Raw genomic sequence first — 17,561 nt, forward strand, 5'->3', positions numbered from 1 at the left:
AACTACTGGAAAGGCTGGGTAGTCGGTGTTTCCTAGTGTTTAGTGTTTGGGCCCATTCTTGTTTTGGTTTTATTTCTTTTCTCTTCTCTTCTGGTTTTAGGGTGGGCTCCTCACTTTTTTCTCAATGCTGTCTTCATTTTGTTGAAGCTGTAGCAAATTTTCATCAAGGACTTCAATAATCTCCCCTTCCACTTCTTTCAAATTGTGAAGAGAAACTTATGCTATGTAAGTAAGATAGCCCCACCCTCTAATATTCATCATACACAAGTTAAGCAAGGAATAACAATAATGGGAGCTTAGTTAAATAATAATAATAAGTAAATAAAATCACCCCAAACGCGTAAATCCAGTACCAATGATTCTTATATTTGAATCATATTTTTTGTACCTAGTTTTCCGTTCAGCATAACTCCAATCCGAACAATATTAAAAAATTTCATAAATGTAAACCAAGCCTTGTCAACTTGAGTTAAGAAGCGCTCCTTCATCACCTAAACCGGGAGACCTTTGGATTTAGATAATAAATAAACAAATTCGGGGGAGGGAGGCAGGGTAGGGGAAACCTCTGTCAGTCAGGTACGACAATTTACTAGGCTAGAAACAGAAGACAAGGCACCAAGCACCAGAATTTCCTGGGTAAATTGTGCCAATTTTTTTTTTCCTTCATGGTCATGGTATTTGCCTGAGGACAGAGAGTCACATACATCATGTTGCCAAGCCCGTTGTCTTACAAATGGGACACAGATTCTTTTGCATTAGCCACTGTTTGATACAGCTGCTATGGAAATCATGGCCACAATCAAGCGTTCCAATATCATTCCCATCACCATAATCCTCCTGCATACGACGTAGATCAAGTGATGAGACCAATGTGCACAAGCATGCGGGGGATTTAAATAAGTCAGCTTAGTCAGGTTTACCTGACAAACACAACAGGGTTCTGCATCAGTCTCAGACCCTTTTTCAACCGAGTGTTTTCTCTGTTTCAAGAGTTTCGATAGGGTTTCCTCACTCAATCCAGTACTCACATTTCCAATGCGCTCTTCCAGAGCCAACAACTCCTGTTATAGTCAAACTTCACGTGAGAAACTCTCTAAAATGAAGTACTATCTTGAAACATAAGCAAGGGATAAACTGACATTATGGTTGTATAGATATATTAATATTTGCATCCAGATGCAGAAATGAGATTTTACCTCATAAGACATGTTATCAACATCAAGTCGCATATCCCTGTGTCGATCATGAACATCAGCTATTCTAGAAAGAAATGATTGATGCTCAAGGATCACAACATCCTGTCACAAAATGAAAACACGGTTCTTACACCGGCATTTACAAGCTTGCTATAAATATCCATTAAGCCAAATAGTAAGCAGCCAACCATATTGAGATTGAGATTATGAACACATAAAAATTCATATATTTGGCTAACATAAAATTACGAGCTAGCTTATATATTAAAAAGAAAAACACTTGAGGAAGGGGGTCTGAGACTCCGAGGTTGGTTGGCACAGGCAGTTTAATAGATTTTCATATAGATGCTGAAGAAAATGGAGTTATGCCCACTCATACTTATGTCTTTGTCTAAACACAGAACACGCTAACAAAAAAGAGATTAATTGCAATGAGCCCTTTATTATTTTTCTAGAGACCGATTCCTCACTGTGGCATGGCATCCAAATAAACAGTTTAAGAGACCTTCACATCAGCCATGAGCTAACACTCTAAAACTAAAATCTCTTGGATTACTTGCAAGATTCTACCATAAGCAACAATAGTGAACACAAATATGACAGGACCAAAATACAATGTACCAACAGCTCCAAGGATGATTTAAGTGAGATGAATTAGATCTTTAAAGCAGAGATGTGTTAGGGGCAAGAATTTTAACACAGAAATAAGATTATATTACTGATAAACTATCTGGTTAAAGACCAGGCTTAGAGTACAAGCACATTAACACAAGGTTTCCCCCCAACACAAAAATACCTCTTTCAAACACACCACAAACAACAAACTACACAATGTAAATAACTTCCTCATGCCATTCCTAACAAAACACAGCATAACTGTCCTACACACTCCTAAACAAAGACATTCAGTACTTGCCAGTCTTGGCCTGTTTCTTTTTTCTTCCCAACACCTTCCAAGGCCTTGAGCCTTCAAATCCACAGGCTCATCAAAACTGACCTATCAAGATGTAAACCATAGGATTCAAGAATGTATTACTCAAAATATAAGTGCTTAAAAAAGAACAGGTAAGGGATGTAGTTTTTCACATCCTTGTACTGCGTTGGTGAGAAAAATTAGATGTTTCTTGGCTAAATGTTGGTGTGTGCATGTGACCATGGTTATAAGAAATGGAACCAAATAGTTGATTGGCTTGCAAATCTTTCCTCGTGGTTTTAACATTAGACTTCATGTATTGGAGTTTCCTCCTCCAAAATATGGTAGAATCCAGATTTATCTGATGTGTATTTCTTTAGGAGTATTTTAGCTGGTTAAGGGCCCTGTACACATGGTCAAGCACATCTTACAACCCAACTTACCAGTCTATTTAAGGAGATCAAGCACATATTTCCTTTGAGAATTAAAGATACCTTACTTAGAGTAGGCAACTTCTATCCCAAGAATGTACTTCAGCTTCCGAAGATCATTCTTCTCAAACTAAGTAGCTAACTTCTCCCTTATAATTTGTTTTTTAAGGTCATTAACCCATTATCACCTACAATAATTATATCATGTAAATAGACCAAAAAAAAAAGTACCATAAGTTTGCTTTCTTGAGAATGTTATATAAAAAGGGTATGAACACCTTGACTGTGCATGTACCCCAAGGAAACCATAACCTGAGTGAACCTTCCACCAAACCAATGGGAAGACTGCTTGAGGCTATACAAAGCCCCAATGGCTAACTCTTCTTCTCAAATCCTTTTCCTATTAATAGGCAGCTATTTGTCAGCTAACAAAAACCCACCCTTAATGGGTCTAATCAGTTGCAAGCCCATTCCTCTTCTTTCTAACATAACTCCTTGTATGTAACCAAAAAATAAAAACCTTGTATTTCTTTGACTAACTAACCTAACTAATTAATTACTAATATAACTAACGTAACACACACCCATTATCAAAACATGATCATTCAACTTGGCTGCCAAATTGTGTTTAAATCATGCAGAGAAAAATTAAAAACAATTGGAAAACACCAGAGTTATCTTTCGTGAGAAAAATCCATGTTACTTGAGTGCAGTCATCAATAAAGGAAACAAACCTTTTTGCACCAAAGATATTGAAAATAGACACAAGACCCCACACATCAGTATGAACAAGATCAAAAGGTTTAACACTTTTAATATTATTAGGAGAAAAAGTTGAACGATGGTGTTTTTTAGAAAATTGACAGACTTCGCAAAAAAAGGAGTCAACAAATAATTTGTGAAATAAGGAAGGAATTTAGAGAGGGAAGCGACAGAAGTTGTAATTCAGGAAATGGAGGGGGAGATCCCTGGATCTGTCAAACATCCAGGAATTCACTATTTTTGTATGGTTTCATGTTCTTGGTATTGTACCCGCATTGGAGCAGGATTGGGAACTAGGGTTCATCACTAAGATTCATTCTTTTGCTCACAAATCTAATCCTGTTTGATCAGAAAAATACAAGACATTATATTAAAAATGTGCAAAATTTTGCATCCATCCATTTTTTCTCAAATACTGCATCAGATTTTTATCATTATTGGTTGCAACCTTTGGACAGATATGGACAGAATATACCTTCAGGAATCCAAGTGTAAGTCCAATCAGTATTCCAAATAAATCAACATCTATCTGTATAGACCTGTTAGGGCCAACATAACAACTCAATCCTCACTGCTAAACAACAGGACAAGTAATTATATTTTTTGAATTAGATCTGTATAGGGATTGAACCAGCTTTGAAGTCATTATGGCACTATTAGAAAATTAGATAAAGGTAAAGGAAACTTAACATCTATCTTTCAATATACACCATTAATTTAGAACAACTAACCTCAAATCGCACGTTCCCACCTCTACGCATAAGGCCCAAAACATTGCGGAGCTGTACCATGGAAAAAAATGTCATTAAAAGAGAAAAGATATTCATGAAGGAAAATAAATACTGCAACTTTCAAGAGTATTTAAATAGCACAGAGCCCAAATATAGTCAGAAGAAGGCAGAATAGGACATCGGCATAAAGATTAAAAACAAAACTAAATTAATCTTTTCTTTTCGAGTGACTTGTTCAATTATGATAAAATAGGTTGTATATATTATATTGATAACTGCTAAATATGAATTATTTTGATGATAAAAATATATTGAAAATATCTTTAAAAATATTTATTTAGCAGTTATCTTTGGCTTAAATATTAAGATTTGATATTTTTCTTATCAAGTCTCAAGAAGATACAATTACAAGCAAAACAAATCCAAAAGATATAAAAAATATCAAAAAGGAAGATTTTTAGTATCAGGCCCAAGTCCACTACAACAACTATAAATCAAGTCAACCGAAGAGAACAACAACACCACAGAACCCCCTCTAATAGGGGTTTCATTTACTCCCTTTCTTTCTCCCCTCTTATCTCATCTCAGTTCTTATAGGGGTTTCATTTACTCCCTTTCTTTCTCCCCTCTTATCTCATCTCAGTTCTTATACTCCATCCATTGTAAAGCCCTCAATGCCCATGAGTGACTAAATCCCTAGTTAGGGCCTGGCAGACCTAAAAGTCAAGCAATGTATGACATACTTCATGCATTTTATTTGTTGAGTAATAAAATAGGTTTGTCATCCTGGGGAATCAGGGACAAGTAATTGAACAGATGTGGGTAGAACAAAATCATATAAATTGATAAAAAAAATCATAAACTCATACATCGTAGGCTAACCAGGCAGGCTAGGTCCCCACCTTCTCAAATCCTGATTTTATTTCTTTTATCTTCTATTTTTATCTTTTATTTTTCTTATCTTATCTTTTATTATTTTTATCTTAATCTTTTGTTTATCTTATCTTTTATCATCTATTTTCTTTTATCTTTATCATATCTTAATTTAAATATTTTATTTTCTCTATCTTCTATTTTGATCTTTAAATTTTTTATCTTTTCTTTTAAATCTTTATCTTATCTCCTATACTTTCTTATCTTTATTTTAAATTCTTTATCTATTACTTTTAAATTGGGTTTGCATTAATCTAAGTACAAACAAATTCCATGTGGATTCGACACTCGGACTTCCGAGTACTTTACTACTTGTGACAATTTGATACACTTGCCAACTAGTTAGGAATAATTTTTAATATTATGTGATATCTGGGGAAAGGTCTTTGACTGGTTTTATACTATTTTGGATCTATATGGAACTTATAGGCTAGTTATTGAGGTTCAATACCCTTGAACATTTGGAACTAGATCGTACTATTGTAGAGCCAAAATGATGCAATCAAACCTAGTATGATGATTGAGCAAGAGCAACCAAACACAGGAGTAAATGTTTATCAAATATGCTCCTAGACTAATTTTGTTTGCCAGAAATCATTATTAACAGTTATATTCAAGATTATACCTCCTTCAGCCAGGAGTTTGTTTTAAATAAATTTGAAGCCAAAATATTGTTCACAGCATTTGGACAAACAGAAAATAAAGCTTGGGTAAGGTTCATAAGAAATAAAATCTAGGCTGAACTAAATTAGTCTTAAGTCACTGGAATCACATATGATGCAAGCCAAAAATGTTTGAATTGAAGCTACAATTTTTAAATAGGCAAATTTCCACTTAAACAATTTCTGGAACAAAATTTAAATTTCAAAGAAAATGGTGCCGAACATTATATATGCCTCCAAACACTTAATACAATCATTGAAGCAACAATCTTTCCCAGCAGTAAATAATATGATTATTAAAATGCAAGAGAAGAGACAACCGAATACAAACCTCAGATACAAGTCTACTACTTCCTTCACTTGCAACAGCCAAAGTACGTAGTGAATAAGGAATTCCAAATTCACTACCTCCTTGCCTCTCCAACCATGAAGATGATCTCGGGTTTGCCCCACTCCCAGATGATAACGCCCTTGGTTCAGATGTAGAAAAACCAGAGCGCAAGGAAGAAAAATTATTGCTTGGACTTCCAGTAGCATCAGAACTGGGAGAAAACAAGGACCGACGGACATATTCAGATAACCTCTGTGGATGCTGTGGAGGATTAGGAGGAGAAACCCAAGTTGGGGCAGATGAGGGATTGGTAGCTGGATTTGATCCAGTCTGTGATGAAGCAACATTTCCTGGAATACTTAAATTTACACTACTTGAACTTGAAGCTCTAACTGTTGGATTTTGAACTAAATTGCTTAAATCAGTTGCAGGTTGAAAGACTGGATGTTCTAACATATTTCTGGACATTCTTCTTGAGCTTGCATCCTCCTGATCCCTGGCTGGGCATATAATTGAGTTTGATGAATGGATGTTTCTGGAGCTAGAACCACCACTCCATCTAAATGATTGTCTATTCCTGGGCAAAGCAGGGACATGGATTACATGTGGCTGGCTTTGAGGAACCACATTATCTATCGGTGGTGCTGACCTCGAGTTCATAGAATTATCAACAGAATGAAGCCTTTGTGATACTTGAGAGGATGGAGAAACACCAGAATGCCTAATCATGCTCCCAGTTGAGAATGCGGTGGGAGGAACAGAATTTGCTGGGTTTGAAGGATTTAACCTCAAACGGAAATTCCTGTGAAAGCTTTCTGAGCATCCTGCAGTGTTTGAATCAGAAACATTTTCAGATGCTTCATCCCCGATACCCAGGCCAAGTCTTGCGTTTACCTCTTCTGAGGGAATAGATCTTCTCGAACTGCTTCCAGCATTATCCTGAGTAGGAATGGTGTGCCAAGCACTACCATCCGTATGCTGACTGTAGCTAGAACTCCCAGCATCTGACGATTGTCCATTATTTCCTTCAACAGCCTTTCGTTTACAAGAGACCCGCCGAGTATCAAGAGAACAACTAGGCCTACCATCAGTATCTTCTACCAGGAAGGCATTATTTCCAGAAGGAAGCAGAAAAGAACCAGATCCAACATTAGGTGGTATACACTCGATTGCTGACCCACTAGACTTGTTTAAGTTAGGGAGCTCCAGATGTTGACTATCATCACTGCCACTGTCCGCTAAACCTGCATTTAAGTTGAGATTCTGGGACATCAAATGAGAATTGGGGCTACACATGTAGATAGGACCTGTATTGACATTGTCTAGTGAAAGAGCATTGGTTGGTTCAAGGCGCCTTTCTTCTAGTCTTGGACCAGCCAATGCACCAGCAGTAATGGTTGATGACCATCCAAGTTCTCTTTTTTGCTCATTATTGTTGATCTCATTCGGTGTATTACTAGAACTTGGCTCCCCTAAGCTCCATCCACTCAAATTTTGCCATTCATGATTAATAATAGAATTCTCATAGGATGAGTTCATATCACAAGGAGAAAGTATATAATCAGGAATTTGATTCTCTGCAGGATTCACATTATTCCAGCAAATTTGCGGATCCGCAGTAGAATTGCCAGATGCAGATCCACAATCAAATTCTAAGGTTTCAGGCATTGAAACAACTGTACCTCTCTGCCCTTGCATTGGAGAAATCTATTGATTTTCCCAACTCAATATAATTAAATATATGAAATGAATCCCTCAATAAAGCAGTAAGTCAGGCACTAAATTTGACAGAGCTGTTCAACAAAACAAGAAAATGTTCGTTAGGCGAACTTGACAATTATGCAAACAAAATATGCAAGAAATTGTTCACGTAAGATGTAATCCATATAACATCAGCAAAACCTCATATCAACAAAAGTATCAGAGCATATGACAAACTCAACAATTAAGCAACAAAATTGCAAAATAAACATACCTTAACACAGGAAGGTCATCACAATTAATAAGGTGAATGTGTAACTAAAGATCAGGTTAAGTATGCTTCTTAATCGTATGCTCTAACCTTCTGAATTAGCGTATAGAACAGGTAAGCAACACCCAAGCCACAAGCACCACCGCTCAATCCTCTTTCATCAGCTAAAGAACCCGGCAGTACCAATCCCACTAATGCAGCATTGTCAATTGATTAGTCCCAGAAATTTGCGACCCCCTAGATAAATAGGCAAAACCTCAACAACAAAGTCAGCACGTTTTCACACAAGTTAATGAATAAAATCTGGTAAAAAACAAAGAAATTAAAATTTTGACAAGATCAGCTCCGATATTGAAAACACCAAAATGGGTTCAATTGACACAAGACCAAGCTGAATTAAAGAGATTCAAGAAGAAATGAACCAATGAAAAATCAACCCTCCTAAGAAATCCCGTCCAAAATAAATAAATAAAAAACAAAACCATGGAAAATTCAAACTTGATAAATTTCTGAACCGCAGCATATCACCCACTGATCAGACCATAAAAAGATGTAGGTTAAATGGAAGAAACTCACCGAATGAAATGGAAATGGAAAAAGGCCGATCTAATAGGAGAATCACGGTATGCGTGACTCAGAATAAACAGAGAAAGAAAGCTCCTATCTTGGATATGGGGTGCTTTTTATTCGATTTATTGTTCCCTTTCTTTCCTCCTGGGGATAAAGGCAAGAGCAAGGTGAGAAGAGAAGGGAAGACGTAGGATGGTGGAGATATCAAAATCAGATAGAAAACTGAAGAAAAAATAAACAACAACAACAACAACAAAATAAAATGCAATGTAATGAGGAGGACAGCAATCTTTAATTTACAAAACAATCCAATAGATATTAAATTAATGGAAAGGTACTAGCCTTGAAGGAAGGAGAGGAAATGAAGTGAAATTACTGCTACATTGCTAATTTGATATGTAAGAATAGTAAATGTTATTAGTAACAATGGTAATTAATAATTGATTTACTAAAAGGTAATTCTGTAATGAGAAAGTGGGTGGAAGGGATGCCCTGTTTGGCCGCTTACCAAACGGGGAGGTGAGGTCTGGCCTTTTTCTGACCTTACTTACTCAATCCATATGGGTCTGGCTCTGACCCCAAACAAAGCATATAATATAATGATGTTAATAAATTATTGGTGTTGGGGTTTCTGGTGAATGCAGTCCCTTGTCTCTTTTGTGTTCACATCTACACCATGCCATTAGGGTGGATAAACGGAATAAATCCATAAATCGGTCCGCCGGGTCCACGGTGATCGTGGACCAATTTTTTTTAAAAAAAATTGAGTCCATCCCACATAATTTACGGGTTAGGCATGTTTGGACCACGTGGTCCGCTATGTAAACCCATAATCATCAATTAAGTTCAATCTAAACCCAACTAATTTTAAAAGTTCAATCCAATTTTTTTTTATATTTATGTTGAAAATTTATTTGGTCGTTTTAAAATTTTTATAATTGAGTATTTGTTAAAGATTTATTAAAACTTTTTAATATATATATATATAATTGAATGTAATTGATTATTTATTTAAGAAAAAGAAATATATTTATTTTGAAATTATAGTTTTTCCAAAAGAAAAACTAGGTCAACGGATCAGCCCGTTTGACTTGCGAGGTAGGGGCGGACCAATGTATATTAAATTCGTGCAAAAGTGCAAAACAGGTTGATTTGGTCCGTTGTCAATGTAGACTTACGCAGGTGGGCCTTAACGCAAGACGAGATAACCCGCTTACCCATCCCTACCAATGACTCGCTCATTTCTTTCGCTCTTGTTTCCTGTGTTAGGATAGTACGGTGGGTGTGAAATGAAAGAAGAATAAAAGGGTAAATACATATTTTGCTCTTTGAATTTGTTAGATGCTGATAGTTAGGTCTCTAAACGATGGAAAAAAAAGTTGTCCATGAATTTACAAAAATGCGATAAATTAATCTTACTGTTAGTTTTTCCCGTTAACTCAAACGGTTGTACTTACATTACACTTTTGTGATGACGTGACAACTAACAATTGTCACGTGTCAAAGAGTTGACTTTTAATTTAGTCTTTGAACTTAATAATTTGTTGTCATCTTAATCTCCGAATTTAACCAATATTTTAGTCTCTGGACTTAGCATGGACTATCATTTTAGTTCTTGAAAACACTTCTAAATTTTCAATTATATTTAATGTTATATGAAATTATTAACATAGACATTATCATATTCTCTCATTTCTATTCTTTCTGCAATTCTGTCATAGTTTAAATTATACTATGAATATGAAATTAATTTATGAGGGATTACACCATGATAGTAAGTGTTAAATTTAGGATATTATTAACAATATTATTTAAGGTTTCAAATTAGATAAAATTAAGTTATTGTCTTAAATGTATTAATATGTATAGAATGTTAATAACGAAAAGACACTTAAAAAATTAGGGATGACAAAGTGGGTCAACTCTACCACTAGCCCACCAAAAGCAAGTCGAACGAGCTCGCTCGCCTTATAATGGTGGGCTAAATATTCTGGCTCGCCCGCTTAGGGGTGAGTTGGTGGGTCAGCCCTCCAAAAATGAAAAAAAATCATTTCATAAAATTAATCCAAATGAATAAATTTAGTTTTTTTAAAGAGAGATAAATTTAATTAAAAAAGTAGAGTATATCAATTGTTTATTTTAAATTTGATTTTAATATAAATTTTCCTATAATTATTAGAGAAATTGAATTTATAAAATAATATAAAAATAATAACAATAACAATATGTATTTTTATTTTTGAACAACACCGCACAGTAAAAAAAAAATACAAAGTGACAACTCAAACCCTAAACATCTATTAATATTTACATTTTTTCTTTAAAAAATATATGTATGGCAGGCCGGCGAGCCAAGCCGTCCCATCTCGTCGTTGGCCCGTAGGGCCAACGGATTAGGCGGGGTGAGTCACATCGGGTTGTTAGGTTGGGTTCTCCATCTCGTCTTGACCCGTTTTATCATCCCTAAAAAAAACTTGACTCATTATAATGATTGCGTATGAGGACAAGAAAAATAAAAGTGTTAGAATCATTTTTTCATATATTATTTTGTAATTTTTACATTGTTGTCCAACGATCCCATATAAAAAAATATGATCCATTATAAGTTAAAAATAAACTATCTACAAAATTAAGCATAAAATATATTTCACCCATTGTATTATCAATGGACAAGATGGTTGTCGCCTATCATTTAAGAGAATATAATATATACAACCTATAAAATTGAATATAAAATATAGTTAATTTATTATATTAGTCATGTGGGATCATACAAAAAAAATAAAATACAATAAAATAAGGTGAAAAATAAAAATATTTAATTTCGTCTTAAATTTTGGTCTAATAAAAGGATTCATTTTGTATCTCTTTATTTTTAAATTTTCCTCCTTAATTAAATAAGTATATTGAATTTTAAAATAAATTATTTGTTAGTATCTATATATTTACACGGTACATATTTTTAATTTGATTCTTATGAATGAAAACTAATTTAATTTTCATATGTTTATTTATTTTCAATTCAATTATATTGTTGTTTGTCACTATTATAATATTATTTGTTAGAATTTTAAGTTGATAATAATGATTTCAAATATAAAATATAATATTTCTTATTTCTATACTTAAAAATTATTTTTTATTTAATTTTCATAACCATAAATAATTGGTATCACTATAAACAAATGTCATTTATTATCACTATGTTAACAATTTATATGTAGTGTGACATTTAACTAAAATTTAAAAGTGTTTTCAAGGACCAAAATGATAATAAGTAATTAAGTATAGGGATCAAAATGTCACTAAATAATTAAATTCAGATATTAAATGATAACAAGTTATTAAATTTAAAGACGAAATCAAAAAGTTAACTTTTTGACATGAGATAGTCATGTAGATGATATATCAGAACGGCTAGATGTCATATCCCGAGAATGCCACATGGGCATAGTTGTTTGAGTAATGGAGAAAAAACTAAAAAACTGATCATAGGACTAATTTTTCACACTTTTCGTAAAGTTGGAGACAAAATTTTAATTGTCCATCTTCCAAGAATCTAACTGTTAGCGCTCAATTGTTGAACGATAAAAATAAGTATTTATCAAAAATAAAATCAGAACACACTTACTCATTCTAATTTTTAAATTTTATAAAATCATTACATTAACATCTAGTTCTATAATATATATTTTTTTTATTGTTATCTTAAAATTAAAATAAAGAATATTTTATAAGTTCAATAAGTTAACTAATTGACTTTTATAATTTTGAAGATTAAATGAATTTATTTTAAAGGAAAAAAAATTAAGATTGCATTTAGTAATTATTTGATATACATTTATAGATAGAAATAAATAAATAAAATGACGTTGAGCAAGTAAAGAGAGAGCAAAATTTGGGAAATTAACTTTATTGATTTATATATGTTTTTGTAATATTAATGAATTTTTTCGTTAAATTATTCTTGATTAAGAAAGTTAATTACTTACTTTAAAAAAACAACAACTTAACACATCTATTTTATATCTACTATAATTGAGTTTGTTGACCAAACAATAATTTTTCTCAAAATTATCACATTGTATATTAATGTATTGTATATTATTATTATTATTATTATTATTATTATTATTATTATTATTATATACCATATAAATAAATTAGTAAACTAAAATTACACTATAAACAAGGGTTAACACACTAATCAAATCTTCCACTGCATTGTGATTTAAGTTCGACAATATTTAAATTTTATTGTAAATATTAATTCTCTAAGATGGATGGTTCTCTGACCGTGCAAAGGGACATGTCTTTCTTTCGTTTAAACTTTTACGTATAAAAAAATAATATTATAATAATATATTCAAATATTGATATATTTTATACTATCATAAAAATAATTTCATTTGTATATTTTATATTGTAACAATATAATTATAATTATATTATATAAAAGCAAATAATGTTAAATTATTTCTATTTTATGAAATGAAAATAATAAATTTCTATATATATATATATATATATATATATATATATATTGCTGATTATATTTACATTTTACATTGATATCAGTGAAAACAAAGTCCATTTATGATGGAAAACAACATTGATATATTGTGAACTGGAAGAAGAGGTTTCTAATGCTTTTTAATAACAAAGCATGTACCTGAAGAGCATATGGAATACATGCTTGTTACATCAAATAGAATCATGAACAACGGAGTGAAAAACAGCTCCTCTATGTGTGGCTAAGGTTTACCAAATAATATAGGGATCTCTCATTTAGACACCAAGTAAAGTCTCAATTCAGCATAGACTAAATCATGTTATAAGTCCAAATAACTAGAATTTATATATATATATATATATATATATATATATATATATATATATATATTTATATAAATTAAAATAACATAAATCTTATTTTCATAATTAATATCAATGATCTAAAATTTATTCCAGTAATTAGGCGATACTAATTCTAACCAGTATAATGAGTTTATACTCCACTGAATATTCTGATATGACAAAGTCCAACTGTATCGTCTCCTCCTGAATTGCATTTTTCTATTTACTTGGAAAAATGATATTATCGCTTGATTTGAGAAAGAAAAAAAATTTGGCTGTCTGCTTGTTAACTTTAAGCCAAAATGATATTTCTGCCTTCAGCAATTCTTTATGTTGAAATGTATGTGCAGTATTCAGCAAATATGGAATCCCAATACTGCAATGCAGTGCCTTGATTCATACCCGCAATCACATTCATTGATGGAGCTTGTAAATTAAAGAGGATCGTAGGGGGATGCCTTTAAACAAATTCCAGCTCGCTCTTCAGAGAAGCACATGGAAATCAGGCCAAAATTTTCCGTATATGCAGCATTGAACCAAGCCCATTGTTATATCCACTCCCCTTTTTCTTTTCTTTTCTTTTGTTATCCTATGTATCCCTTGTATTCATACGTTGATACATAACCATTACTGTGGAATGTATTTTTCAAAATAATATTGTTTTTGACATTTTGAAACATATTCTCCATTACAATTTTATTTTTTCAAAATATATTTTCTAGAACACTTTTTCTATGTTCTAGAAAGTATTTTTCAGACGGTTAAAAAATTAAACTATGAACGTAGTTTTAAAAATATTATCTATGTTTTAGAAAATGTTTTTTAGAATGTTAAAAAACATTAAAATACTATTTGCGAGACTCTAAGAGGTGTTTTGTTGCAACAATTTGAATAAATTTAAGATCTAACCCCATACGTTGCTGTATATATAAAATGAGAGACATTAACCGTATCATGTGAGTGAACAAACATAAAACAAGTTGAAAACATAAAAATAATATATTGAAGTTTGGAGGATAAGAAAACCTAACATTAGGGCAAAAGATCAGGTAAGAGATGAATAAAGGGAGATCGGAGCAAAAGATCCAGGGAGATGGAGGGAGTGAAAGAGACAAGGGACTGTGATGAAAGAGAAAAGAAGATCTAAAAAGAATATTATTTAAGTAATTAGATTTAAAAAAGAAAGAAAATATACTTAGCATAAAAAGAAGTGAAAATAGCAATAAGCCGAGTTAATTATGGCCATATAAGCAAGTATTCATAATTTGCATGTATCATCAGTCAGTCCACACAGGTATAAATATAAAGTATGCTAAGTTGCTAACGGTAAGTTTTTCCAATCTCATGATCATAGATTATGCAGATTTATTCTTTTAATTATTAACAGCAAGTTTAACGGAAGCTAAGGGCTCATTAAAATAATGATATAATTAGATATAAATGATAATTATGGGTTTTAAAAAAGGTAGAAGTACAAGGTGTTTACATGCTTCCCAAATTTAAAAATAGTCAGACATTTAATATTCTGAGATTTACAAAACATGATTATGTGAGCTTCTATTATCCTTAAGTCCTATTTGGATACAAGCCAAAAGTTTTTTTAAAAGCTCACTTTTGGACTTTTAAGAGTTTTTTTTTATAGAAAAACTCTCGGAAAAACCCCTAAACTTATCCAAACAAGGCATTTTCCCTACGTAGATATTGTTCCGCGACACAGATTGACAGACGAGTTAAACAACGACGTATGCAACTACTCAGATCGGTGATGTCGAGGGAAACAATATAGTGATATCCACTCTAATTATTTTTTTAAAAAAATCTGAAATATCCAAGAGTTATTTAATTTAGATTCTGATAGTTTCAGTCACTAAACCTATTTGCTGATATGAAGTTTCTTTATATGTTTTTTTTTTCATATATAAGATTAAAATTAAAAAAAATTATTTAAAGAAGAACCCAACTCGATAGTAATCATTTGGACCGGCCAATTATTGATCTATTCACTCATCTAATTGTGTGTTTCACTTAACTTATTTTTTTTAAAAATATTTTCTTACAACTTTATAAAAATTTATCAAATAATATTTTTTAGCAATTAATTGATCACTGAACAATCGATGAACCCACTAAATTAGTAAAATTTAAGTCCCATAATGATGTGAAATTAATTGATCACTGAACACCCTAAATTAGTAAAATTTAAGTCCGATAATGATGTGAAATTAGTATAATTGACAATATACTCAAATATTAATTTAATTTTTCCCAACGATTGTAATTTTTTTCGGTGAAACCCAACGATTGTAATTAATACTGACAATCCAAAGTATTCTCATTAAAAAATTAATCTTTAAAAATATGATAATGTATTGAAGATAGAATTTAATCTATATATAGATCATTAGTATAAAACATTTTTATACATATATCCAATAATATGATGTAAAAATGAGGTAAATTTTTATTGAATGTCTATATAAAAATATTTTACAAATTGAATTCTTATATATAAAAATTTCTCTTAACATTTTAAGTTTTGAATATGCTTTTAATAATTCTAATAAATATATTAGATTTTTATTAATAATGTAATTTTTTTATTAATTCTAGTCTAACTTTTTCTTAAAATGTGCGTTAAATAGTTTTTAATTCGTTGATACTTTGTTAAATGATGATGTATTGATGTATTACTTAGAATATAACTTAATCATTACATGCACTATAAATTTAGTTTAAATATATTTTTATTTCCTGAATATATCATTTTTTATTTTAATTGTTGCAAGTATTTTTATTTGAGCTTTTTGTTTTCTTCTAATTTTTTAAAAAGTTATGCTTTCAGTTCTTATCATAATGGTATTCCACTATATATACAACGATGATTTAGCAAAATATATATATGCCACTCGGTACTCAACAGTGCCGTGCACTTAACACATTGACAACCTCATTCCTAATTACACATCACACACTACCCACCTCCTTTTCTTCCCCTCTCCTTTTCATCACTTCTCTTCTTATTGTTTTCCTCTCTCAAATAGCCGTAACCCAAATGAGTTTCTAGCCATATATGGCCGGTTATATCATTGTTTGAACACGAAAAGCACCATATACTATCAGATAACTTCTGATCTAGTGGTGTTGGACGTTGTCCACCGATATAATTAATCGTTCCATTTATTATATGATCGATAATTTTTTAGGAACGAATATCTTTTTCAAATTGGATAGAATCAGTGTTACAATATTTGATATATATACATCAATTCAATTCATTAATATTTGGTGTACGTCTTGCGTGATTGAGTAGCATTTATGTTCAAAGAAATGATAATTACGTCATGACTTAAAAAGAATTCCAATGAGGTAATAGCTAGCATATTTTGTGTACATGCTTTTACAATAAAAAAAAGGGACAAAAAATTTGAAAATAATAAAGTAAGATGATAGTGAAATGAAGAAAGGTTAGAGAAGATAGACACCATGGAAAAGTCTAAAAATAATACAAAGACATCTAAAAAATGTGTACAAAGAGCTGTTTGTGCTAGATTATTGATGAGTTTTCCGTGCCGCAATACGATAGTTGTTGCGAGGAGGATTCACAGAGAATAATTGGTTAGTATCAAAGTCTTATTTGGATTCTCATTCTTTACTTCCTTCCCCAAGTAGATTTAAATACATGACACTTCATTCTCCTCTTACGAGAGATATGAATATTTTACCGTTCTTCCCTCTAAAGTTAAAAATTACTCTTCCTTCCCCCAGTAGATTTAAATACATGACACTTCATTTTTTTCATGAATTTTCTGTTATAATTCCGTTAAAAAATTATTCTTAAAACATCATTTATACTACCGCTCCACCAGAGATACAAATATTACATCATTTTCTTTAAAACACAATTCATATATCATGCTCAATCAATTAATTAAGTTAGACTCTATCGATTAAAAAAGTTTTATTTAAATTATTATTACTACAACATTTACATAAAAGTTACAGTACTTAAATAAATGCTTTTGAAGACTTGCTGGAAAGCATACGGTTGAAGGCAAGGATGAGTCAGAAAGTTAAATTCAAAGGTTTGTCCTACTCACTATGGATAAATACTAGATAGCCCAGCTTTATGGTCCTTTGCTTTGCAGATTTATGTAGTAATTGCTGGTCTGCGTGTGTGCGTAGGGTGTCTGTGGTTTTTTTATC

General features: G+C 31.8%; 1 protein-coding gene across 4 annotated transcripts; it reads right to left on the reverse strand.

Moving 5' to 3' along the window:
• Positions 1–283: 283 nt before the first annotated feature.
• LOC114408712 (probable E3 ubiquitin-protein ligase RHG1A) lies at positions 284–9,125 on the reverse strand. Of its 4 annotated transcripts, XM_028371860.1 has the most exons (9): positions 9,010–9,125; positions 8,508–8,645; positions 8,022–8,168; positions 5,960–7,752; positions 4,034–4,084; positions 2,113–2,193; positions 1,197–1,298; positions 921–1,061; positions 284–837 (listed from the first exon to the last, which is right to left on the reverse strand). In XM_028371860.1, the coding sequence occupies exons 4-9, from the start codon at positions 7,655–7,657 to the stop codon at positions 706–708; spliced, it is 2,205 nt and encodes a 734-aa protein (XP_028227661.1). In that variant the 5' UTR covers positions 7,658–7,752; positions 8,022–8,168; positions 8,508–8,645; positions 9,010–9,125; the 3' UTR covers positions 284–705. The 4 variants fall into 4 exon arrangements, with proteins under 4 accessions (XP_028227661.1, XP_028227660.1, XP_028227662.1 ...); XM_028371859.1 differs by lacking the exon at positions 9,010–9,125 and having other exon boundaries at positions 8,508–8,797; XM_028371861.1 differs by lacking the exon at positions 9,010–9,125 and having other exon boundaries at positions 7,935–8,168; positions 8,508–8,797.
• Positions 9,126–17,561: the final 8,436 nt, after the last annotated feature.

This window comes from Glycine soja, chromosome 4 (assembly GCF_004193775.1).
Source record: "Glycine soja cultivar W05 chromosome 4, ASM419377v2, whole genome shotgun sequence".
NCBI classification, from domain to species: Eukaryota; Viridiplantae; Streptophyta; class Magnoliopsida; order Fabales; family Fabaceae; genus Glycine; species Glycine soja.